This window comes from Psittacula echo, assembly GCF_963264785.1.
Source record: "Psittacula echo genome assembly, chromosome: 1".
In the NCBI taxonomy this organism is placed as follows: domain Eukaryota; kingdom Metazoa; phylum Chordata; class Aves; order Psittaciformes; family Psittacidae; genus Psittacula; species Psittacula echo.
Genome location: NC_137735.1, coordinates 146779375 through 146806285, shown reverse-complemented (window position 1 = coordinate 146806285; position 26911 = coordinate 146779375). Strand labels below are relative to the sequence as shown.

At 36.9% G+C, this 26911-nt stretch overlaps 1 protein-coding gene across 7 annotated transcripts in view; it reads right to left on the bottom strand.

Moving 5' to 3' along the window:
* The window catches only part of CADPS2 (calcium dependent secretion activator 2), a gene marked incomplete at both ends in the record, with an annotated part of 338118 nt that overhangs the window by 97279 nt on the left and 213928 nt on the right, over positions 1-26911 (bottom strand). For all 7 annotated transcript variants that reach the window (XM_080622719.1, XM_080622717.1, XM_080622722.1 and 4 more), the window contains 3 exons: positions 530-631; positions 14714-14901; positions 18495-18631. In XM_080622719.1, coding sequence (XP_080478845.1) covers positions 530-631; positions 14714-14901; positions 18495-18631 — 427 coding nt within the window. The remainder of the gene's footprint in view (positions 1-529; positions 632-14713; positions 14902-18494; positions 18632-26911) is intronic.

Here is a 26911-nt window from a genome sequence, read left to right as displayed (position 1 = left end):
TGATATTTTACCCTGTTTCTCGTACTCCCTCCCTAAACAACTTCTAGTCGCATTGACAGTCCTTACATATGACAAACTCTTTGCTAAGGACAATGGACCTTAGCTGTTAAGTATATCATAAACCCAAGAAAATGACATTAGACATCCAGAAAAATTTTAGTAGCCATTAATCAAAATTGTTCTCTACTCGTACGATTTTTCTAATCAGTACAAATCCAGAAATTGCTGTTATTTTCATGTAGACAATTTTCTTAGAGATATAGAAAGCATAAAGTTAAAAAGCATCAACAAACCCAGGCCTATATTCTTGAACAATCTTTTCTACCACAGAAAAATCCAACATGACACACAAATAAATTTTAAGCACAATCACTTGTGTAAATAAATTATTTCATATTTAATATATTCAAAATTTATTTTCAGATAGATTATTTTAGTTTGAATCCACTTATTAAAGACCAAAATTGAACACAATGAGAAAATTCTTCCAGAAAAAAATTAATATTCATTGAATAAATTATACACTCACCTGAAATGGCTTATTTGGTTTTCCAAAAGGGAGGAAAGTCTGTCCTTAATTTCCTCAAACCTTTCTTTCTCTTCAACAGATACTGTTCCAATTCCATCTGGCCTGTAATATTAAATATTTAACAATTATTGATATCTCTTTATGCTGATTCTTCTCTGAACACTGATCTTTATTTTTAAAGCTTTCAGTTAACATTTGTGCTAGCTTTCCCATTTCCCATTGCCTTGAAAGATAAACAGCAATATAGTTAAAGAACAGACTGCAACTAGACAATTTAGCTTTTCAGCTGAACCTTTAAATTCAAGCCATTTCTACCTCATCCCCATACAAGCATAAGGTAGCATATATTTCTCCCAAAACATCCCCAAAGATATATAATATCCTTTCTCAAGAAAATTAGTACTATTGGCGAAATAGTGTGGCCTACTCAGATCTCATTGAATTTCAGCTCCTTGAATCTTCTAGATATTTTCCCAGAGGTACAATATAGCAGAAAGTGATTTTAAAATAAAGGTGGGAGGCAAATCACAGTGAGAAAAGCAAGAGCAGACAACATTTAGGAATCCCCCACTTAGACTGAACACGTGTTTTTGATCCCCTACCCCATATTGACAAATGGCAGCATGTATGCAATAAAAGGATGCAAAAAATAGTCTTTAAAAAAAGAAGCACTGGCATATTTTTAAACATCAAGTTTAGTCCTAACAACTAATAAACCTTGTATGTAAATCACACAGTCTAAAGGGGTTAATGTATTTATATTAAAATGATGACTAAATTAAAGAAATTTCAATACACATTTTGCAAATGATATTTTTGCAGTCACAACTTCCCCACATAGCGCATATTTTAAAAAGAAGCATCTGAAATCTTCGTGTTACTCTCTTCCAGCTCCAGGGTAACAAACCAGCTACTGCTTCCCACTTAGTTTACAACCAAAGTGCAGATCCGCCCTGTATTTCCTCCAAAGCCTCTAAAACTGTATCTCAATGTTTCTAGAACTGAGAAAAGTGTAGTAAAATGACATGAAAAAAGACAACATTCTGTGAATGTTCTCAGACTCAACCTACGATTCTATGAACATCTTTTTGCTAAAATGTTACCTTAACTTTCTGTACTATACTTAAATCTAGAAGGGATAAGTTGCTACCTGGTCATGACATAAACATTTCTCTCACCCTTTAAATCACTTATAGTTGTGATCTGTCAAATCAAGGTGGAAAGAATGCTTGAACTCCTTAAATTATTGTAAAGACAACAATAAAAATCAGGCATGGTAGAGATATGAGTAACCAGGCACATCAATATACTTTGGTATAAATTTGATGTGAAAGAGCAAATAACTTATCTTCTCTCTTTTGATGGATGCCAGGATACTTTACCTCAGCCTTCTGACACATGGAACGCACACAAATTTAAGTAAATTGCACTGTCTGATTTCATTGTCAGGAAAGATTGTGCTCTGGAGTGATAAAGCAAACAGTTCTGTCATATTAAACCTCACTGAGGCATGTCATATATATGACAGAAAAGACCTAGGGGTCCAGATAACAGTAAGTGAAAAAGGTGAGCCAGTAGGATGTCATATCTGTCAACCTGCACTAAGGCTAGGATCACCATGTACCGGGAATCTGTCACTTCATGGAGTTTGTTTTCATAAAGAACCTTACTGACAACATCTAAAATTTTCAGAACTGTTAAATACATTTACAGTGGATGTTTGCACAGAAGCAAATGATCCAGAAGAAAAAGAAGCACACAAAAAGGTGTTAGAAAAATGTACCATCTAATACACTGAAAAACTCTTCTCTTGAAAACATGCTTTTAGAAAACAGCACAAACTCTGAAACATATTTTTCTTTCTTCCTGTTAGCCTTATTGCAACAAGCAGAATATAAAACCACATTTTTGCGACACAGTTCTGAGACACACTCTTGGGAGTATCTATCTACTCCTGAGAAAAAAGAACACACAGAAAAAAGAATCTGGCTCTGAGATGGGCTGAGATAGAAAAAATAGATAGTTTCAGAATTCTCACTCATTTTGTCTTCTAGGTATCTTTCTTTAATTGCTTCGAGGACAGATTAAAATAAAACAGCACTGTTTTGAGCTGGTTATTTTTATTTACAAATTATCATGTCTGTCAAGAAAGGCTTGGGTCCATCCATAAACTGAATGCCATAAAATGCAAGAACTATTTTGCAACTAAACCTGACAACAAATGTGCCTTTCCTACCATCCCAAATATTTTGGATAGTGGTTTGGACTTGATTATTTTTTTTTAAATTCAAAACCAGACTTGGACCTGTCTTTCAAGAATTCAGACAAGAAAAGTGATGGACTGTCTAAGAAGAATTTTCATTTTAATATTATGTTCTCAAGAAGGTAAAGGGAGAGTAAGTTTTCCTTTCCTCCACATTCTTTCCTTCCTTATTTTTCACAACTGCTTTTGGAATTGGAGAACTAGGTGAAACAGTGAACACTCAAAACCTGAGTAGCCTTCTTTCTCTCACTTATATTAGTTTTCTATTTTTTGAGAACTCTGCAATTGGATTTGGATTGGCCTGTCTTGTCTGCTTAGGTCACAGTCTAACTGGCACAGATGTAATGTCAGACTGTTTAATTCACTCATACTTAAATATGAAAAGAGATTGGAAATAAATACCTTGTGAACTACAGCTAGTAAATTCAAGTGTTCGACCATAAGACACTCAAGTAATGACATTGAAAAATAGAGGCTGAACAGAATTTTTAAAGAAACTTGCAAGATTGCTGTCCTGATGGCAGTTACTCTAGGGAAGCTGATAGACTAAGTGTTGAATTTAGGGTTTTCTCTGGGAATGGAATGTTTTTCCTCACTTAATATAATCCTTTAAGGCTTGGAGTACCCTCTAAGAAAAAACCTGTCTTAAAATGTGTAATAATTTGCAGAGGTCACATGTTGCATTGTAGGATTAAGATTATTGTGAATACCTATGGCTTGTGAGATAAAAATGCAATCCAGTTCCAATGGGAATTAGATCTGATGGGCACTGGGCTGACTGTAGATTGTTTCCAGCCCTCAACTTTGGAAACAACTTCTTGTAGTGACCTCTCTGAGGGTGAATGGTTACTTTAAGCAAGACTGCTTTGTTGAGACAGCCTTGTAAATACTAACTGAAGGTGACTGACTTCTGTTTTTTCCTCTGCAACACTGGTACTTTTTGCATATTTGCATATTTTAAAAATGTTTGAAATCTTTTCAATGAGCTTTCCTCATCAAAAACATAGACCATCACTTTGGTTTTCTTGGAAAAAAAAGATGAGTATGAGGACAGAAATGCACAGATTGACGTTTTAACATGTACACACATACACACATAGGTGAGAACAGTAAGGCTGACCACAAGAATCTGCAAGAGAAAGATGAGAAATTCTGATGAAAAATATCAAAATTCAAGAAAAATACTTCAGCTAAGGTCTTTCTTACTTCAAGACATTTATATAATAAACTACATTTCAAGGGTGTAGGAAAAACAAAACCAAAACTTAAACGTCATCTTGGCTCCTAGAAACAAATTGTTTTAGAAGACTTCAGTGCTTTCTAAGAGCACTTGTTTTTAAATTCAGCAGGATGCACAATAAATGAAAGGATAGTGACAATTTTCAAATTAGTAAGATAAAAGTTTGACTTCTTGTTTCTTAGTAAACTTAAGGGAAAATTATTTAGAATTTTCATGTAGAGATTCTATTATCTACAGTACTTTAATATCCAAGGAATTTAATATCCAAATTTTCCTTTAAAACACAATGTGTTAATTAAGGCTTCTGCAGTCCATGGTTTATTTTAGACAAATCTAAGAAAAACGATGATTCACATTATCAGCTTAGGAGCAGGCACAGCAGACCTCTTTTTATTAACAGAAAATGAAGAGAGCAAATTGTCAAATTGTCACATGGCATTTGAACGTAGCTTTAACCAGCAGGCACTTCAACACCGAGCATTTTGTTGTTTATATTAACTATTCTTCAAATGCTCTGACTAAAAATAATAAATGGCACAATAGAGCCTTCTGCTGTACGCATTTCTCAGGGTGATCCTACATCTGCTTACAGGTCATACTCTCACAAGTGAATGAAAAAGACCAATTCTGAAGGCCACTGAAACAGATTAAGATGATAAATCAGGTTAATTTTAATGATCTTTTATGCAGTTATATTTTAGGTGGGATTCATTAACGTCCTTCTACTGAAAAGCTAAGCATATACTAATACAATATAATTTTACCCAAAGTATAAGAGCATTTCTAGGCATTAATCAGTTGAAATTAATAACAAAACAATGTATAATATTTAGGGAAGGTAAGAGTATGTAATAGCATTAGCTATTCCTTCATTACCTAAGATGGCAAGTAAAACCTTAAATATGCAGAACTTTGTCCTAATATTTCTTGATAATGTGTGAATTATGATTAATTTACTGCTGACATTTTCTCTGAGGCTTTTCAGAAGCAGATTTGTTTTGATGTATTGAGAAATGTGCCTCTGCTGTATTGGAGGGAGGACACACTTTATTATAACATTATAATAGTTATTAGCACTTTCCAACACAGGACAGTATCCTTCATTAAACCAAACGTGAGGTCAACATGGTTTCACTTGGTACCAGCAAAAGGGTGAAGAATTTTGTTTCTAGCTTTGAACTCAGGAAAACTCTACTGATGACTTTCTTGTGGCCATGTACAACAGTAATATATGATCAGCTTCCAAAAATGAAAAATGAACTGGATGATGCAAGATGCTTGGCACAGGGCAGTATATAAAACTGAGAGACGTGGTGAAAAAGTTCTATTCTCAGCATTATGCAATGAGCCTCAGAAAAGGGGATTATTACATTCACTTGAAGAAAAGTGACATAAATGTCCAAGGATCAACTAACTTTTCCAGTTTTAAGAGAACACTTCTTCTCATCTAGAAGCACAAACTCACATAGCATATCAATCATAAAAGGTGTATTTTCTCATTCCATTGTTCTGGGGAAATGGTGACTGATAACAAATGGCTTCTGAATAAAACCATGCTTTCAATTACGAGAAATCCACTCTCACCGTTCCCATTATAGGGGACTGACAGAAAAATGGGACAAACTACAAAAGACTCTTGTTAAGTCTCTAGATGCTGCATCAAACATGAGAGAGAATTTATATAAGATGCTGGTAGACTGATGGAAAGTAACTTCTAATGTAACACACTTCCCTAAAGATCCACACTGTAAGGGATCTCAGTCTCCTTCCTCCAGCTGTTGAACAGCCTTGGAACAGACTTAAGATTCAAGCAGAAGGCCCAATTGCTAACAGAAAACAGTGAAAGAAGACCTTGCACCTGCTATCATTACAACACATAACATGTGGGGTTGAAATTGAATAAGCAGCACAGCAGAAAGAGGAAGCATTTTAAACTGCTTAAAACTGGAAGGTTCCACGAAATCCTGCTAGCAATGGTTTCTTGGAAAAGCTATCTAAGAAGTCTACATGCTATTCAAATATTTTTATATACAAAATTATACATATAAAAACCATAACACTTCTGGGAAGAGATCAAGTGGACAAAGCCTGTCATGTCAGGTGGCGGCCATGTGCAAGACAAATGGTGAAACTACTGACTTGAGCTCTGGAATTTTAGATTAAATTTTATTAGATACTGGTTATGAAGGATATAAAATGAAGGAGAAGCCAGCAAGATAGAGTCAATCTTACTTTAACCCTAGAGCTGATTTAGTCAGAAGAGAAGGAAACATCTGTTCAGAAGCTCCACAAATTATTATTAGAAGAGTCAGAGGAATGTAATATTATTTTCCTCATTCTTACAAAGTTCCTTGTCTCAGATTTGAAAGGGATGATTTCTGATTCTTTTATCACTTGACACTAAGTGTAAAATCACAATAAATGGTTCTTATCAGAAAACACTGAAAAATGAAAAGAAATATCTGAATGTGCAGCACACTCTGAAGTTTCCATAGTTTCATTTCTCTTATGTGTTCATTTACTCCACTTTAAGATATTTCTTCCAAGCATAACAGAAGCAAGAAGCCTATCAGAGAGCCTACAGTGCCAAATGATGGCAAGGATCTAAAAGGAGCTCTCAGAGAGGGCAAGGCTATTGCAAAGATGTGAAATGAATTCTTTGCACTGGTGTTTATTATGAAGGAAATTAAGAAGCCTTCAATGCTGGAACCCTTCTTTGTTCACAGGAAAAAAAAAAACAAACCCACCACCTTATTTTCAGCACAGAATCTGTCTAAAATTAAAGCAACTAAGAAAAAGCTTAAAGAACAAATTAGATAAATGGACAGCAGTACGTTGCCAGGGCCAGAACTGAATTACCTGTGGTTGCACGAAAGTTCTCACCAACAACTGCCTTCCTCTTGAGGAATGGATGGTGAAAAATGTGAGATCAATTTAAAACCCAGAAGGTCTGCAGGGGAGGTAGGGGGAAGTATAGGCCAGTAAGCTTTACATACATCCCAGAAAATTAGAAGGAACTATAATATAAGGATATTCTACGATATTTATGGATAAAATTAAAGAAACTTGGGTAAATATTATTGTGATGACATCTGTAAGGCATAAGATTATACATCATAGAAATCTTATCTTCTGATCGTCTTGAAGTTCTCTAAAAGAATCAAACCTAGGTGGATGAATATGACCTGACTGATATGATGTACATAGATTTTCAAAAATCTTTTGTCAGAATGTCTAACTTAAGCTTTTAAGGCAATTAAGCAGCCATTGACTAAGAGTGAAAGTCTCACAATTACAATGAAGAGAGTAGGAATTAATGGTGAGTACCTGCAGTGAGGTTATCAGCAGACTTCTACAAGGATCTGTGCTGAGACCTGTGTTATTTTATGGTATTTGCAAATGATCTAGCAAACAGGTAAGAAATGAAGTGATAGTAAGTGCAATTGTAATGATATTTATATGGCATAGTGTGGAATTATAAAAGGATCTTACGAAGAAGTTAAGTAACAACAAAACAGCAAACAATGATCAAGGTATTTAAATAAAGGTAAGGAAAAATCAGTTGCTATTCAGGACAGAGATCATGGTGTTATAATGGATAATTCAATGCAAATGTCCCTGTTCAGTACCATTCAAAGAAGCAAATTAACATTAGGAATTAACAGAAAAGGGTAAAGAATTAGCAGAAAACATCCACTCAGTGTAATCAACACATGGTTCACTCATACTTCTTGCACCTTAAATAGTGAAGAGCAACAGACAAGGATTTTTGTATCTTTTCTTTTTTTTTTTTTCTGTCTCTCCTTCATCTCTCCCAATAGCAACAGAGAATGAAATGAGATGTGTAGGAGTCAAGTTCAAAGCAAGAGTTCTTCAAGCAAGAACTTGCTGCCAAAGGGGTCGAGGGTGCAAAAGGCTTACACAGGTTCAGGGGTGCAATGGATAAGTACCTGAAACAGACGCTCACTCCAGGTTAACGAACAGCCATATTCTGAGCTGCAGAGTTGAAGACTGAAAGCCCACTAAAAGGAAATATTGCATATGCTTGCCCTTCTCTTACTCCAAACAGGTCAATGCTGGAGGAGATGATTTACTGGCTTAGAAGAACCTTGACTCGATATGACTACTGTTCTGTGCAAACACACATGCGCTGAAGATTTCAAAATGAAGACAGAAAGAAACTGTCTTTGGCTACAAACTGATTTCTGTACTTGCACCTTCATTTCTGCATATGGAGCTCAGCTCAGATGCCTCTATACAAACACCCGTAGCATGGGAAACAAACAAGAGGAATTAGAGATGTGTGCACGACTACGGGAGTATGATATAATAGGCATCACAGAAACATGGTGGGATGGCTCCTATGACTGGAGTGTTGGAATGGAAGGTTACAGGCTCTTTAGAAAAGACAGGCCCAGCAGACAGGGAGACGGGGAGTTGCTATTTATGTTAGGGATAGGCTTGAGAGTATGGAAGTCTGTCTGGGGACAGGTGAGCAGTCAAGAGAGAGTTTGCGGGTCAGGGTTAAAGGGAGAAGAGTGATGGGGGACATTACTGTGGGGATCTGTTACAGACTGCCTGATCAGGAGGACTCTGTGGATGAAGCACTCTATAGACAGATAGAAACTGCCTCACGCTCACAGGCCCTTGTTCTCATGGGGGACTTCAACTGCTCTGATATCTGTTGGAGGGATGGTATGGCCCGGCACAAACAATCCAGGAGGTTCCTCGATTGTGTAGAAGACAACTTACTCCTGCAAGTAATAGCGCAGCTGACAAGGAGAGGTGCCATGCTGGACCTCGTGCTCACCAACAGGGAAGGGCTGGTTGCAAATGTAATGCTCCAGGGCAGCACTGGTTGCAGTGATCATGAGATGGTCAAATTCGAGATCCTCAGGACAGTGAGAAGAGCAAGCTCACTGCCCTGGACTTCAAGAGAGCAGACTTTGGCCTCTTCAGGAACCTGCTTAGTAAGGTTCCATGGCATACAGCCCTAGAGGGCAGGGGGGCCCAAGACTGTTGGTTGTTATTCAAGGATCACCTACTATGAGCTCAGGAGTGTTGCATCCCAACTAGAAGGAAGTGGATGGATAAATAGCAGCTGAGGAAACTTAAGGGGAAAAAAGAGTCTTACAAAAGGTGGAAGCAAGGACAGGTGGCCTGGGAAGAATACTGGGATGTTGTCCGGGAAGCTAGGGACCAGGTTAGGAAAGCTAAGGCCCAGTTAGAATTGAACTTGGCTAGAGATGTGAAAGATAACAGGAAGGGATTCTATACGTATGTAGTGAATAAAAGACAGACTAGGGACAAGGTGGCGCTCTCCAGAAGCCATCAGGAGAACTGGCTACGCTGGATTTGGAGAAGGCTGAGGTTCTTAGTGACTTCCTTGCCTCGGTCTTCACTGGCAAATGCTCTGACCACACCACCCAAGTCTTGGAAGGCAGATGCAGGGACTGTGAGAAGGAAGACCTTGGGCACACTGTAGGAGAGGATCTGGCTCAAGACCATCTTAGGAACCTGAACGTACACAAGTCAATTGGACCTGATGAAATCCATCCGCGGGTCCTGAAGGCATTGGCAAATGAAGTTGCTAAGCCATTGGCCATCATATTTGAAAAATCATGGCAGTCAGGTGAAGTTCCCAACGACTGGAAAAAGGGAAATATAACCCCCATTTTCAAGAAGGGGAAAATGGATGATCCGGGGAATTACAGACCAGTCAGTCTCACCTCTGTGCATGGCAAACTCTTGGAGCAGATTCTCCTGGAAGAAATGCTAAGGCACATGAAAAACAACCAGGTGGTTGGTGAGAGCCAGCATGGCTTCACTAAGGGGAAATCCTGCCTGACCAATTTGGTGGCCTTCTATGATAGGGCTACGAAACTCATGGACAGGGGCAGAGCAGTTGACATCATCTACCTGGACTTGTGCAAAGCGTTCGACACTGTCCCACACGACATCCTTGTCTCTAAATTGGAGAGACATCAATTTGATATTTGGACCACTTGGTGGATAAAGAACTGGCTGGATGGCAGCATGCAAAGAGTTGTGGTCAATTGCTCGATGTCCGGCTGGAGACCGGTAACGAGTGGTGTCCCTCAGGGATCAGTGTTGGGACCGATCTTGTTCAACATCTTTGTCAGTGACATGGACAGGGGGATTGAGTGCGCCCTCAGCAAGTTTGCCGGTGACACCAAGCTGTGTGGTTCGGTTGACACGCCGGAGGGAAGGGATGCCATGCAGAGGGACCTTGACACACCTGTGAGGTGGGCTGATGCCAACCTGATGAAGTTTAACCATGCCAAGTGCAAGGTCCTACACCTGGGTCGGAGCAATCCCAGGCACAGCTACAGGTTGGGCAGAGAAGAGATTCAGAGCAGCCCTACAGAGAAGGACTTGGGGATGTTGGTTGATGAGATAATGAACATGAGCCGGCAGTGTGCGCTCGCAGCCCAGAAAGCCAACTCTATCCTGGGCTGCATCAAGAGGAGCATGACCAGCAGGTCGAAGGAGGTGATCCTGCCCCTCTACTCTGCTCTCGTGAGACCTCACTTGGAGCATTGTGTGCAGTTCTGGTGTCCTCAACATAAAAAGGACATGGAACTGTTGGAACAAGTCCAGAGGAGGGCCACGAGGAAGATCAGGGGACTGGAGCACCTCCTGTATGGAGACAGGCTGAGTAAGTTGGGGTTGTTCAGCCTGGAGAAGAGAAGGCTGCATGGAGACCTCATAGCAGTCTTCCAGTATCTGAAGGGGGCCTACAAGGATGCTGGGGATGGACTCATCATTAGGCACTGTAGTGACAGGACAAGGGGTAACGGGTTCAAACTTAAACAGGGGAAGTTTAGATTGGATCTAAGGAAGAAATTCTTTACTGTGAGGGTGGTGAGGCACTGGAATGGGTTGCCCAAGGAAGCTGTGAATTTTCCATCCCTGGCGGTGTTCTAGGCCAGGCTGGACAGAGCCTTGGGTGGCATGGTTTAGTGTGAGGTGTCCCTACCCATGGCAGAGGGGTTGGAACTAGATGATCTTAAGGTCCTTTCCAACCCTAACTATTCTATGATTCTATGATTCTATGATATATGAACTTCTAATAAATCAGCTTGCTTTCTTAGTAGAAAAAGGTATAACTAGGGAATATGCTTGAATTCTGATTTTTTTTCAGTTCAGGATGTACTCAGCAGGTGGAAAGAAGTCACTTTGCACTTCATGTGATACCCACCAGCATCCATTTCAGACAAGAGTGACTGAATAGAAGTCACAGCATGAAAAGCAGACAAAAGTGAATGTGATGGGGAAGAAAACAATAGCTGCCACCTGGACTGTTTAGACTGAAATGTCAGCGTTCAGGAATATCCTACAGTTCCTTGTTCTGCCCATTTCACTTTCACCAGAGATATACAAGTGTAGGCATAATTACAGTGCAGAAAGTTCAATTGTGAAATAATGATTTTGATGGGGACCATATTGTGGAATATTTCAGAAGAGATGGTATTGTAAAGTTATGTAGCACCAGAAGCACAGCCAACGAAAGCTGATTTTATTTACTGTAGAAAAAGTAATCCGTTGATTCAAAAATAAGGATGTGTTTTTGTTTAAACAGCAAGGCTATTCTTTTATTAAAATACTTTGCTTTTTTAGCTATTTGGGAAGAGAATATCTTGAGAATGTCATCTACAAAAGCAGAAATACCTTTTAAACATGAGCAGTTTGTTAGACCAGTTGTAATGCTCTTCCCAGCAGGAAAGGAAACCAATGATTGAAGCTTGAATTCCTCAGTCTAGGACTCCGCACATTGTGTTCACCCCTGCATAAACATTACTGTTCCCAAGCCAACAACAATAGCGCAAGACACACACTAAGTACCAGTATGCTTGATAACTTTGTCAGAACTTGTTACCTGTATCTTCATTTCAGGAAAGGGAAATGTTCTCTGATCCTGAGACCAGGTAGCAAGGTCTGCTGTTCAGTTCAGGTCTCCTCTGTGTTGCATAATATCCCTGAAGCTTTAGGAGAACAATTTACTTCTATGTGTTTATTCCAGATATTTTGAAATAAAACCATGGCTATTGTGTTACAGCCTGCAATAGTATTACAGCCTGCAGCATTAAACAGAGTTCCTATCTGCAAGGTAGGATGCAGTAAAAGGGTGCAGTAAAAGAGCATAGGGGATACCTGAAGGTTAAAAATCTGCCGGAAGAGTTCTGGAGACATAAGAAGCCTAGAAAGAGCCAAAACTGATTCAGTTTTTATTCATAGTGTTTAATGGGAGCAGTATTCAATACACACAGTCCCACAACCATGCCTGGTATCTTAAAAGAGTGCCCATAACTAAGGGACATTTGGGGTCCATTTATGAGACTGCTTCCTCACCAGTTTTGTTTAGCAAATCAGATGTACTCATTGGTGTGCTCAGCATATGTCCTGGTATGGCCCTGGTATATTTTTTAGATTTGCTCTGATTTGTGCCTGGGTTTCTGCTCACCAGACTTCCAGAAATGAAGGTGAGTGACACCTTTATTTGATCATTTGACGGGTGTCACTAGATTGCCTGCTACCCTAAAATTCATGCTAAAAGAAACTGAAAATTTGAACTATGGATACAGCTGTGTTTCCACATGTTTCTCCATCACCTGACTTCAAGATCATTTTTGATGATCTTTCTCAGGCTAGTGTAAGGTCTAAGATCCCTCTGTGAAGCAAAGGTGAAATATAAATTAAATACTTCATGCCCAGAGTACAAAGCTCTTTGTTCTGTGGTCTTTCTAACTCTCAGCATGACTTATAAAACTAAGATGTATAATGCTAGGGATCAGCCTAGAACTTTGGCCTGTCATGCATTGTCTGTGAAATTCCTTTTTCCTCTTTACTATTTCTTAGTGCTGCAGCAGATGAATGAGTGGATATATTATGTGCGTTATGTGTGTCTGTCATCCTCAGTGAGTGTGTCTGCTTCTGTCCTTGACTTACTTTTCTTCTTTCTTCCTGTTTTCTTTTTTTTCCTTTTTACAATATATCAGTTCTAGTCAGACACTCTCTGTTCAACACTTCTTTTATTCCAAAAACACTCATAATGCTATTCAGAGAATATCTGTACAGAAGAAATAGACAGAATACAGAGTGCTTACGACTGTGTAAATGATGTGCTCCCTGAGATATTTTCATGCACTGCACGCACTGTTGTCCTTCACTTAAATTATGAAATAAAAAGAAATGTATCTACCTTTCTTTTGAATTCTTGAAATAAGTTTGAGCAATTATCACTGTATATTTGTCTTGTTAGGTTGAAGCCAGTAATAAAAAGGCTACAAACAACAAAGACTTAGACTTAATAGAAGATATGAATGTGTCAGGTTCTTCAGAAATTGACAAAAGCAGCATGCTTTTATGGAGAACAGGTTACCATGTAGATGCCAGAAAATCTCCTAACTTACCAGTATGAATGTTAAGATTCTTGAAAGTATTTCAGGGACATTCAAAAACATTTTAATTTTGGATATTATTATAAAAAAATTACATAATGTTAATCTCCTGCAAATCACTCAGGTCACAAATACCCAGCTGGGGTTCTCACAGATGAGGCTTTGTCAGAGCCTGTGAAGTAAACTGTATCCTTTTTAAGGATTGTCCCTTCTTGACTAGCTTAAGGACAAGTAAAACGGCCTCTGTGACTGGTTGCAAAGCAAGCTAGGCATACATATTGGGAAGAAAACCTCTCTCTCCCCTGATTCCTACCAGGATTCAGTTTTGGGGATTTACTGACAACATCATAGTAATTACTTTTTGGGACTATGAGTAGATTTTCCTCTAGTGGCAGGATTGGACCACTTGAGATGAGGAGATCTATTGCATTTTCTCCTGTTACTTTTAATTTTTTAAAATATATTTCTTCTACAGGTTAAGTGTGTACAGCAGGATATAAGTGCATGTGGTCCTTAATTTTATAGATTGCCTGCCCTAAACTGAAGCAAGTCCAGTGAATGGCCGCCATGACAGTCAGAGGCCAGAGCACTCATTTGAGAAGAAGCTGAGGGAGCTGCGCTTGTTCAGCCTGGAGATTAAGTGGTGTCTAGCGGTCTGAATGACAGTCCCCAGCTGCTACTGAGGGGATGACAAGAGACAACAGATATAACTACACTGAAATAAGACAGGTTCAAACTGGGTAAACACCTGACTAGATAAAGTACTAATATTTTAGTTGTTGCTGAGCAGAGCTTATCCTGATCAAGGACTTTTCAGTCTTATGCCCTGCCACTGAGGAGGGGAACAAGAAGCAGGGAGGGAGCACAGCCAGGACAGCTGAGACAAACTAACCAAAGCGGTATTCCGTATCACAGCACGTCATGCCCAGTATGTAAACTGAGGGGGACTTGTTTTGGGATGGGCTGGGCGTCGGTCAGAAGGTAATGAGCAATTTTAACAGGATGATATCCTTTAGCCTTAATCAGCCTGTCTGTACAACGCCCAAGAAAATGCACTGCGTTAAGGCAGTACAAACTGAAAGGAGATTTTTTTTCTTTATTTTTTAATAGTTATCTCTATAAAACCTCCAATACCCCTGAAGAAACTTTCATGGACTGATTTCTGTTGTGTGAACTTCCCTACCTGGTGAATGAAAGAGTCTATAAATACTTTTGCTTGCTCCTAAAGCTATGAATTTAAAAATATCCCATTAAATTACCTGTTACCATGAACATGAGAAGCACAAAATGCAAAACTGTAGTGGAGCAAAGTTGGATCAATGACAGAACCATTTTCTGAATGTTCAATCAATTCACTGAGATAGCAAAGATGGCGGTGACAGCCTCTCACTCCGTAGCGAGCACAGTATTCATCTAACACGAAGACTTGACCTGGGCTAAACCAACCCTGAAAAAGAAAGGCAAAAAGCCCCTCAACATTTTGAGATTTTCCCACTTACAGCTTTTAAATCAAGCAAAGAACAGAAACATATATTTTTATATGCATTACTTAAACTTTTTATTCTAGAATGATTTATATCTGACTAATGCTGATGGCACTGGAAGCTAGATCCAATAATAGCCCTCTTGCTGAAAGGAATAAATGTCAGGAAGCTTTGCAGTGCTGAGTTGGCACTATTATGGAAAACAAGTTTATAAAACCACACCAATACATCCAAAGTCTGCTACAGATTCAAAACCTGATACAAAATAAACTAACACTATAAAATAATTAAATTTTTAAAGTGATTAATTGTAAGCTACAAGATAACATTTGGGTAATGCTGAGGAACATTATCATGGACATTAAAACAGTTCCTGGGTGGTCAGTTTTCCCAATTTAATGTGAGAGAACCACAATTTGACCATTTACCCTGTTTCTTATGTAACATGCATACACTTTAAAGAACTTCTACTAGTAAAGAGACAGAAAGTTAACTAGTTTGCTAAAAACCATCAAAGTAACATGAGTATGATTTGATCATGAATAATAATTATATATTCAGGGGTATACTGAGGGCTTGCTTGGGCAAAGTCTGATGAGACCAGAATAGCATAATGTCACAGACATGAACACAGTACATACTCCTTTCCACTACCAAAATAGTTCTTGAGTGAATCCACGGCGCAAAAAAACAGTAATTGATTTTTGATGTAGAAATGTAAAACAGAAGAGCGTTGATTACCTCTCCTCCCAGTATGAAAAAAACCCAGCACAATCAGCATTCAAACAGCAGCAGTGAGAAAAACAAGCCTTGGGAAACCACAGCTACTGCATAGCTGCTCTAACTAAGCTTTTTTCTTAACTGTGGTGAGACTCCCCTCTCATCATCCCTGCAAAATGGTTAAGAGAGATTGAGGAACACTTGAACTAAAATATACAAATAACCTGGATAAGCAAAATGATTTTGCAAGTCATGAATTTATAACATCAGTTTAGCAGCTGAAGACCAATATTTCCCTACTACTTGTGAATATTTCTACGAGCTCAGATGTTTAACATTTATACAAAATATGAGAAAAAATACTATTAAGCAATCCTTAAAAATATATCCACACCAGTTTTCAAAAATCTATGTTTTAACTTTACCAACAGACTTGCATGAGAAATTTAAATTCTACATTCTCCCTCAACTCTTACTTGCAAACAAAACCACCTTAAAGTTACTTCAAAAATCTGTTTATTTAATCCTGATTAATTTCTTTTAAGTCAGTGCTTCTACTGCCTTTAAAGAGCTTTAGCTGTTTCTAGAGAAAACTTGGCTTTATTACAGCACCCAGAACAGTCCTCAGTGTTTTAAACTAATATCTGGTCATGCTGTAATGGCTCATGCAGTTTACACAGTGTTTGCTACAAAATGTTCTATTGAAAGAAGAAAGTATTTTAACTGAATTCCTGCAACAACATGTATCCTAGCCCTAGATAAAATAAACAGTGGTTATTTTGATTTATATTCTTCTAATAAATCATCATTGTCACTTATGTCTCTGTACATTTTTATGGAAAACATGACAAAATGCTGCATGTCAATATCTAGCAGTACAAAAGGAAAGAATTATTAAAATTTCTGTACATTCTCATAGAAGAAAATTGTGACAAGAATACAAATTTTTAAAGAACTCATTACTTTAGCTTCAGTCACTGTTAGGGATCTATTTTAGTGTAGCTATTTTCATACAAATATGAGCCTTCCTTGCCCTTGTTCAACACCATACCATGCGTAAGTTTCACAAACACACAATAATTATATGCCACAGAGTATTAGATAACTGCATATTTTTCATTGTATACTTGCAAAAAACAAACAAAAAAAACCCCCGAACCAACCCAACAAAAAAAGAAGCTCCACAATACTGAGCAGAATGTAACATTAAAGAAGTTTAGGTCATATAGTGTTTTAATACAGAACTGTGGTTTTTAGTATTAATTCTTAGACATTTCTGGTTTTCTTTTTACAAGTTCTATGTGTGGTTACCCTATATTTATTTAAATAAGGGATGAATTGTTTCTAAAAATTATAGGAAATGAGCTGTTTAGGAAAAAAAATCACAGTTATTTGTTCAGGTATTCTATTGCCACCTTGACATTTCCAATTTTTTAATTTAAAAAATCTAGTTAAATATGCAATTTAACAAAAAAATGATCGCCCATTCTACTTATTAAAAGCTGAATTTTAAAAAGAACAATAAGAAATGTGCCTGCTTTATGGTTGCTATAGCACTGTGTATTTCACCTAACCTCTTCTAAAAGTTCCTGATTTCAAGGTTATATTAAGTGTCTTACTATATTATTATTATAAAAAAAGATTTTGACCCCAATGCACTGTTAGAAAGCTAACCATTTTCTCTTTGAGTGCCAATTACTTTGTACAGATGTACCTTCGGGCCTCTTCTTTGATTCAGTGTGCAAGCCAGAGACAGAAAATGAGTCCTTTAACTTTTCTATACATACTTATCTGGTAGTATTTTAAAAAGGAAGCAACTGTCATCAAATAATCATTTTTCCCCACCTTTTTTATCCTTGCAAACAAATCTAAACCTCCCATCATTACCTTTGTATTACATGACTAGTCAGATCAATGGAAAATACTAGTAAAAAAAAGTTACCCTTTTTTTTTTGTTGCTGTTGGATAGCAAAGTGGAAAAAAATATGTGCTATGACGTATTTTAGGTCCTTAGTGAGAGACCACTATTTCAGACACGATATCAGGTGAAAAATAAAGCCCCAGGAAGTTATGAGGTCTGACCCACACAAACCTGATTAACAAGTGTGTATAATCTCACACAGTTCCACAAGATTGCTGCTGGTTTTCCCTACTGAAAACAAAACTTGAAGCAGCCCACCCTCAACTTCCAGACTACAAAGCACAGACTACAAAATGTTTTGTAGAAAAGGGAAACTGAACTGCAGCTACAAATAAAGAAGCATGTTATGCCAGTATCTTAGCTTTTATAGCTGTCTTTGAATGTGAAAGCCAGTTATTTTGATAATTTTTCTTTTTTTGCTTTAGTAATTTTACTCCCATTTATTCCTTGCAATTCAGATAATACATATATGCCCATACATCTATACTGACTGTGGTTCTGCTTCCTTTCTTTTGGCACTTTTCCTTCTTCATACCACACTGGAATGAAGAATGACAAGACAGGTGAAAATGCCTGACATGGGGCAACTACATTTGTACCTTAAAATGCCTGTACAGGTGTCAGTAAATCCTACGACAGGAGCTCTTACCATTATCGAAACCTCCTGTTTTTATTCAAACCTCCACATAGGACATGATAAATTTCAGCTGATACAATCAGACAGTTTGGGTCTCTTTGTTTTCTATTGAGTGGCACAGCAGCAGCTTGCAAGTGTATAATTTTCAAATTTGAAACCAATCGATTGGACCCTTTATTCCAACTATGACTGCAGCTATCGAGTGAACTAGTAAGAAAGGACTACTTTATAACAACTATGTCTCACTTCTTTATACCCGTCTTTCAGACAGTACTCACCAAACAAGAATAGGAGTCATTCAATCTGTGATCCAAGGTCTGCCTCTGAAGCAGTCTAAAGAGGGAAGCATGGTCAAATTTGCAGGGATTAGCAGAAATAAACTCATCCATGCCATGCTTCTGGCCACGGTCTGCATCTGTTCATACAAAAGAAAAATGTGCAGAACAACACATTTGAGTGTGTGTGCAGATGTACAAGCACAAGTGTACATATGGCATATGTCTTAATATACAAACTTTCTTGAAAGTATCTCAAAGAATGTAAGTCACATAAGTAGATGCAGGTGACTTATTAAAGAATCTTAGTTTTTAATCTGAAAATAATATTACTGAGCTGTTTTTCTATCATACCAATCTATGGAACATAACACTGAAAAAAATGATTGCTACCCACTGACAGATTAAACCATATTTAGAAAAGTTACGGGAAAATACAACATAGTATATTAAAATAATTCTTACACCATGATCTTCAAATGTTACAATTTACAAAACAATGTTATGAGTACAAAAAAAAAAAAAAAAAAAAAAAAAAAAAAGTGTTCTGTAACTTCCTGGTTTTTTATGGCTTTCTAATTTCAGCAAAATAAGCAAATAGATATCCCTCCCTCTACTGCAAAAAAACACAAAAAACAAAAAAACAACCCAAAAAACCCAACAAAACACCAAACCAAACCAGAAAAGGTTTATGCATTCATTTCTTCAGATAAGAAAGAGCATCTTTACTGCAGATCAAAGTGCCACGCATAGAAATATTCACCATGGCTTGAAGCCTACTTCTCAAATGGCAAACTGGAGCAGAAATGAACACACTGGCTTGAGCTAGGTCATTTCCAGCCTTCTTTTTGTACTCAGCTTTTAATGAGACAAACCTTAATGTAGTAATGGCAAAAAGCTCCTTCAACCTTCCAGCAAAGAGTAGTGAAAAAGGGAGCAGCATTTTTGTGTAAATACATCAAGAAAACATACCATCCCAAATGGCACTTCAATCAAAGGCCCAAATTTATTGTTCTTCACAGATTGCATCTTTCAACGCCTTTAAACCCCGCGGGTTTATCAAAAGAGAATCTCTAGCGATTGCTTTCATTAATGCTATGTTTTGTCAAAGTCCTCAATGTGAATTATCTAGCAAGTATGGACAGAAAAAGCCTTACAGTGCCCAAAAGGACTAGTTATGTATTAGCACATTAGCTGTCTTGGATTCTATAGACTGTACTGGGGTGAACAGTCCTATCAACTTAAAAATTGACTTCCCCTTTCAATAGGGTCTTAGCTCTTTGTTCCTTTAAATTCAAACCTATGTCTTTTTATATTCATTACCAGAAAAGTATGGATCCAAGTGTATCCTAAATGCAATTTTGAAAACCTGCATAGTACAAACCTAAAATTTCTAAAGAAAAGGAGACAAAAGTTTATTGATTAAACCCAATTATAGAGTCAGGATCATAATAAAACTCAATATTGATCTGTGGGCATGATGCTAACATAATCAGTCACATTTAGAAATTTAGCCCCAGATCATATTGATCCATGTCAAGTCCAACTTTCAGCTGTATTTGTAGATGGGAGAATTATTTAATTCAAGCTGAAGGATCTGCAGCATCACATCCTGGAAAGATGCAGAAACTAATTCATATCACTTGGCTTTGCATTGTCAAAGCAAGAGTCACATCCATGTGACAGATTTCACCAAGGTGGATGTAGCAAATAAACAATATGACAACACATCGATGGTGTAAGGTATGAGACCATCATCCCAGTGAAACAACAGCATATATTTTTAATGGTTTAAGGATCAGGAGCATATGTGATTACACAGATGAACAATATTTCCATAAGCATTGGACTATCCTATCATTAATGACAAACTTAGCTCGTATTTTCGACATAGGTACATGAAATGCTGTCTTAATTAGTGCAGTTTAAATGTATTTAAACACATGAATTCAAAGATAGACAACTGATACGAACACAACTACATTACTGAAAGTACTAAACTACAATGTGAAGTTATCTACAGTCTCCAAAATGATCCACACACAGACAAAAGTTTTCCAAGCCTCATATGATTAATGTGAGGCTGGGTTCTACATTTCTTGTAAGTTTTCCTTCTTATACGAATATCTGATTTGTCTAGCCATTATTTACAATCAGAAAGGTTCAGAAAAGATAAAGGACTAATATTTCTTTCTGTCACTGGTCTCATGTACAAATTATACACAGTTGAATCTTTCTTAAATTAACTGGCTTGATTTTTTCTCTGGTTAACCACAAAATTATAAAAGATTCCCCTTTTTGAAAAAAAAATCTGTGTAAGTACTGGCAAGTATCTTGAAATCAGGAGACTGGATGCAAATGAGACAGATTCAGCATTTTAATAATGTCATCTAGATGATCAGAATGTGTAAGGTGACCTACTGAACACAATTCAGCTTGTGAAAGCAGAATCTGCTATTACATAATTTGGGCAAAATAAACAAAAATATCTATTTAAAAACATAAATGGTTGCTAGATTTTATTCTACAGAAAGATCCATGACTGATGACCATCTTTTTAAGAGAGTCAAACAATACAAAGAACATTGTCAAATAGTAACAGAAGATCTATTATCAAATATATTTTAGCAACAGAAAAACAATTAAAAACTTAGCTTTGCCAGCTGTAGGCAAGCAAGAAATAATAGAAAAATAGATCTAGGGTAATATGTTGCATCTATTTTAATGTTATAATATACATGCAAGACAACTGGTAAATCTTTTTGAAACAAAACTGATTTTTTAAAAATAACTAGATCAAAGATCAACAGAAATTCATAGATTTTATATGACTGTGATTTAAAAATTATTTTACACCTCTTTAAAAAATTGCTAGTGATTTTATTTTTCAAATTCCTATATAAATGAGTTTTAGATGTCCTGTTCAAGCTACATGTAAATGCAAAAGACATAAAGAGTGACATATTGTGACATAGAGTTAAGAATAAATACAATTTCATTTTATTCTCTACAGTTTTGCAATCTTTGGTAATATTGGGAAGATATTTGGGGAGAACCCTGAAACAGTAGTACTTCTGCTTTTTCACAACTAATTTTCTTCCCTTAATGGAATTTGTTCTCTTGTTTTCAAGTTGCCTCTAACTCAAACTTGATTTATTTAATCTTTCAGAAACTGTTGGCCAGTGTAGGACAAATATATGCATTTTAAAACCATAGTTAAAACTTACAAAAGGTATTGCAGGACTTTTAGCAATTTGTTTGGGTGTTCTTTTAGGCAAAGATACTTTGGCAGAATAGCATCCTGAATATGCCTTTTGCATCTATTTATTTTGGCAGAATAGCATCCTGAATATTCCTTTGCAAGAAACTTCCAATTTTAGTTCAGCTGCAAAGGCTATAAACATCATCAAATCCTCAGTGACTCAGTAGAGTTGAGTGAATTAAGACTACTGAGAGATCCATGTTCATGGCACAAGCTCATGTAATTCCTGATGATAATCATATCACTAGGCATCATCTCTGCCCTGTCCCAGGCCAGAAGCAAATGCATGTTTTCTGTAGCATTTATTCTCTGCTAAAGTGAACTACAGGAACTGCCCTTGCAAAGTGGTGACCTCCTCCCTTTTGTGGCTCTCAGTGACATCCCCGCTGGAGTTTAAGCATCATGGAAGCAATTCAAACTAACTTAGGCAGGTAGGAAAGAAGAGTAGGTAGAGACTAGAAATCTAGTATTGTAGGGATTAAAAAGATTTAAAGACAAGAAGTAATAGGGTAAGAACTATGACTCCTGATACAGAAGGGGCTGGAACTGGTTGGATAAAGATGAAGGTGCACCTGCCCTTTGCAAAAGACAGTGGCAAGACATGCATTCCATTCCTTCAAGTGTCATTCCATACGGATAGTGACAGCTTACATTGGGAACACTTAGACTCCTGATCATTGACCAGGACTCCGAAGTGCTACATGCTTAGAAGCACAGGCCAAAGGGACAATCTATGCCCCCAGGACTTTACCGTTTAAATATCAGACAATAAGTAAGAGGTGAAGGTGGAGAGAAAGTGGCAGAATAGAGGAAGCGGCTGGCCTATATAGTCAAACCATCAGGCCAGGGATAGCACACTGACAGACTGCCAGTACTTTGCCAAAGGACAGATTTAAGAGGATACTATTTAGGTTTTGCATGATTCTGTGTGGCATAGGGGAGAACATGCAGGAAGGGTGGTGCTATTCCACTCTTCCATGTGGCAAAGGGTATGACAGTTATAAAGCTGCCCAACCTGCTGAGAAAACTGTCAAATATCATAAAAAATATGTCAAAACATCATCAGCTTCTTTTTGTTTCTAAAAGATTTGATTAACTGAAAATACAGATACAAGCATCTCCAGGGCTATCATGAAAGAACTGCTTTACAAGAACACTACCACTTATTCCAAAACTGAGCCACGATAAGGCATTGATGCAATACCACTGCCTATAAGAAGTGGTATTTCTTGTGTGTATGTATTATGACACCAGACCTTAATCCCATTCTGGTTTACTCACAGTCTCTGATGTAGTCAGTTCAAAGCCTGAGTGATTCAAACATCATTTAAAAGAAATATGAAATTCATAATTTATTCCCATATCATCAAATACACTGAAAATGCTAATGCTATGTTTTCATGACTAACCCCAAAGCATTTCTTCATTTGGCAAATTGCTTGTACTTCTTGATTATACAACATTGTCTGATCCACTTGGATGATTTAAATGTCCACACAAGCTTCCTCTGTGATGCTCCTTTACACAGATGGATGTTTCATTTGGAAATGTCTTCAACTTTGCTGTTGTTGGATTGATGTCTTGTGATTCCAATGTACGGTCTAAGTATTTGACTCCCTTAGCTACTTAATAAATAGGATTTGATACTTCGTACATGGTCTCTAAACAGCATTTTTAAGACAATTGTTATAAGTTGTAACGGTTATAATTCCTACTAAGAAGGAGAAAAATGACTGCTACTGCTGAACCCAGGACAACTGGTCTTTGCAAAATCTCAAATTATTTTCCTTTTGTGAGCTATTCTGATACTGACATCATTCCAAAAGGGAGATGACGAAAACTACACATCTCAGATCAAATGATTCCTCCCCTAACTCAGTTTTCCAGTATCTGTCTCTCTCCTTTCTTTGCAAATATTTTCACAAAGAGATCATCTGTGAACTCGCGGTGATGTAGGATCAGAATGACATTTGGCTTTGTGTTCCTTCATTAAGACACGACAATCCCCTCATGTGCTGCTGTTATTCTTTTGTTATGAACAAATTATTAACAGTGTTTGTCTCTTCAGCAGCCTTTCTAACTGTATGGATAGATCTCCTAATATATTCCTTATTAAGAAAGGGACCGCCTCCTGTACCCTTATGTGCCTCAGATGAATCCATTTTTAACTGGTACATTTACATTCTTGGGAAACTTCTGGCTTTTCTATTATCACGCATCCTTAAATACTTGGTCCTTTGCATTATAGCATGCTTATTCAGAATAGTGGAACTGAAGAGCAGTCTCTTTTTCTTGATCATTGCTGACACAAGACTCTCTTCACTTTTGTTTTGGAGCCGCCCAATACTACAAAAGTGCAGTACTAAGTTGATTTACTTAGAAATGAAGGAATTGGCTAGTATTCTAGTATATATTCTGTTATATATTTTAGAAGTTGGACAGGTACGATAGTAGTTTGATTTCACTGCCATACTTAAATGCGCCTCATGGATAGTACAGAATAGCAAGTTTCTACTAAATGATCTACATGAATGATCCTAAACTGCTATACAGCATCAACAAGAAGATACTGCACATTCAGATCAGTTAAGAGATCTGTAGGTTGGCCTTTGGAGTGCTGCAGCTGAGCACATGCAAGAGCAACTGTCCCATTTTCTCCATTTGTCATAATTGCTGTAAAGATCAGTCAGACCCTAGCTGTCCTACTATAATCATGTCTAGTTTCTTTTCAGGAGTTCTTGATGTGTTTGTTTTGATCCAGCTCTAAGGTAGCTGGATTTTGTTCCTGTAATTTTAAGCATTCTTTTATACAAGGAATTATCTTATGTGGAACAAGGCACCAATAAATGCAAAAAATACAACCTTTGATATACAAAAAGGAACTCTTACTCCTTCCTTTCTATGACTTTCTTCTGTACAAAAGGAATTAATGGATAACAGGAATGATTTGACCACAGCTTAAAAAAACTCTTAGTGAGTTTTGGACTTCAGAATATAGGAAACAGAAGAGGTTGTGAAAACAGAGTATCATTTATTGTCATTTACACATATCACTTGATTAGAGATGTCAAATATTTAATGAAATGCTTGCATTTGACAAGTTTTCATTTTCAGTTAATAATGAAACATTAAGTTTGGAAGGTAGAATTTTTTCCACAGGGCAATGGAAAGTGGAAGTGTTAGCATTTATTGCTAGCAAAGAATTAACCTTAATACAGCTAGGTATGCGGCATATTAATCATAGTCTGATGTTTTAATTTCTTTAATGATAACTTATACTTGCTTTTAATATCAAGAGAATTTCAGGATTACAGAAGATATTTTCTAAACAGAATATATAAAATGTTGAAACATGTTTCCTTGATTCTTTTCTACATCCAGCAATTTAAAGATATTTACATTTTTTCAAGTTATTTAAAGTTCTTTTTGTATAGTTCATCAGGATGAAAGAGTCGCATTGCTGATCCTCCTAGAGGATTATAAAGATGGCAACATCTTCCAAGGCTTGACTATTATTAAATAACATTTGTTTTGCAAAGCCCTAGTTGGTTTTCTGCTTTCTGTATGTGGAGGGGGTGTCATATGGTATCCTTTAAAAACTGAAACAATGTGATCTTGTATTGGCTGCAAATGCTTACATAATGTATGAATTGAATAATAAGATACATAAGAAAAGTAGCTGACAAATTCTCTAGTCATGACTGTACTTCCTAATACTAAAAATGCATATAATAAAGAAGAAAAAAAAAAAAAAAGAAATGGATTTCACTTTATACATTAGCTCTCAAGTACTTGCTTTTATACCTTGAATAAAAATAAAATACTCTTAACTTAATGCAAACATTTTTCTAGGGGGAAACAAAATTGACTTCTTAGGAAACTGAACACATTTAAATCTTACAAAGCAGGTATAGATTCTTCTTAGGAGTAAAATCATACCCCCAAGAAAATCAGCATAGTAGATGTAAATGAAGCAGAAGTCTTATAAAGTTATTTAAGGTTATATCCATAAACCCTAGTTCTTGCAGTTTCTTAAAAATGGATTGATTAAATGAAGCCCTCAGTGATATGATTTAGTGGTGTTCTTGGCAGTCCTCAGGTAATCGTTGGACTTGATGATCTTAAAGGTCTTTTCCAACCTAGCTGATTTTATATTTGTATGATTCTATGCCCATTTCTACTTCAAATACAAAAGATAGAATAATAAAATCTTCCTCATACCTTCTTCAGGTAGAACTGAAGGTATTACGGAAATCGGTCAAACACTGATTCTTTTCAGACTAAATCTTGCATTAAATTTCACAAGTTCCTCTGGCACAAAGAATTCTATGAATTTAATTACAAAATACGAACATTGAAGTGCATTAAAACCAAAGGTAAGTAATAATTTAGCCATAAATTTTTGAATTATATACAGTTTAGTCCTATCAGTTTGTGCAAGTTGATACATAAATATGACAGAAAAATACATGGTATTTTGAGGCTTTTGAGCTTCCCTTGATCTGTCTCTAAAATAAAGCTTGTTTTTCCTACACTCTCCACCTAAAAACTGTAGTCACCATAACTGTCTAAGATAATATGAAAATGTGTCAATTGTGATTTTTTAATTCTTTACCACTACCAATAATTTTATCTCGGAAAACATAATTTCAGTACATCCAAACTTGCAATTGTACTTTGTACCTTTTGCTTTCTATAGCCTTCCCTGCACTGTGGTCAATGTTTTCTGGTTACTTTCACTTCCATGTAAACCCTGTGTTCAAGAAAAGCAGCAATTCCTTGGCTACTACTGACTACATTCATGTCTTGGTACTTTCTGATTGATGCACACAAAGTAACAGAATTGAAAGGGGAACACAGTGAACACCCAGTACTCAGTTCAGACCCAGGTAACTGGGAGGAGGTGAGCAGAAGCACTTCTTGGCCATTACCCCATCTCTGCTTTTGTAGTGTTACATCCTACAAAATACTTTACCTCAACATCCCCATGATGAATGGTTACTTCATCCTTCCAAATAGTTTCAGATTAAAAATTCAACAGATGTCAATGCTTTTCTGAGATTAAACTATGTTTTTTTCAATGTTCTTGATATTCCAGTCACGATTTTAGACAACCAGTACTGAGTTTAACAAAACACATTTTACTGTCTTCTAATGG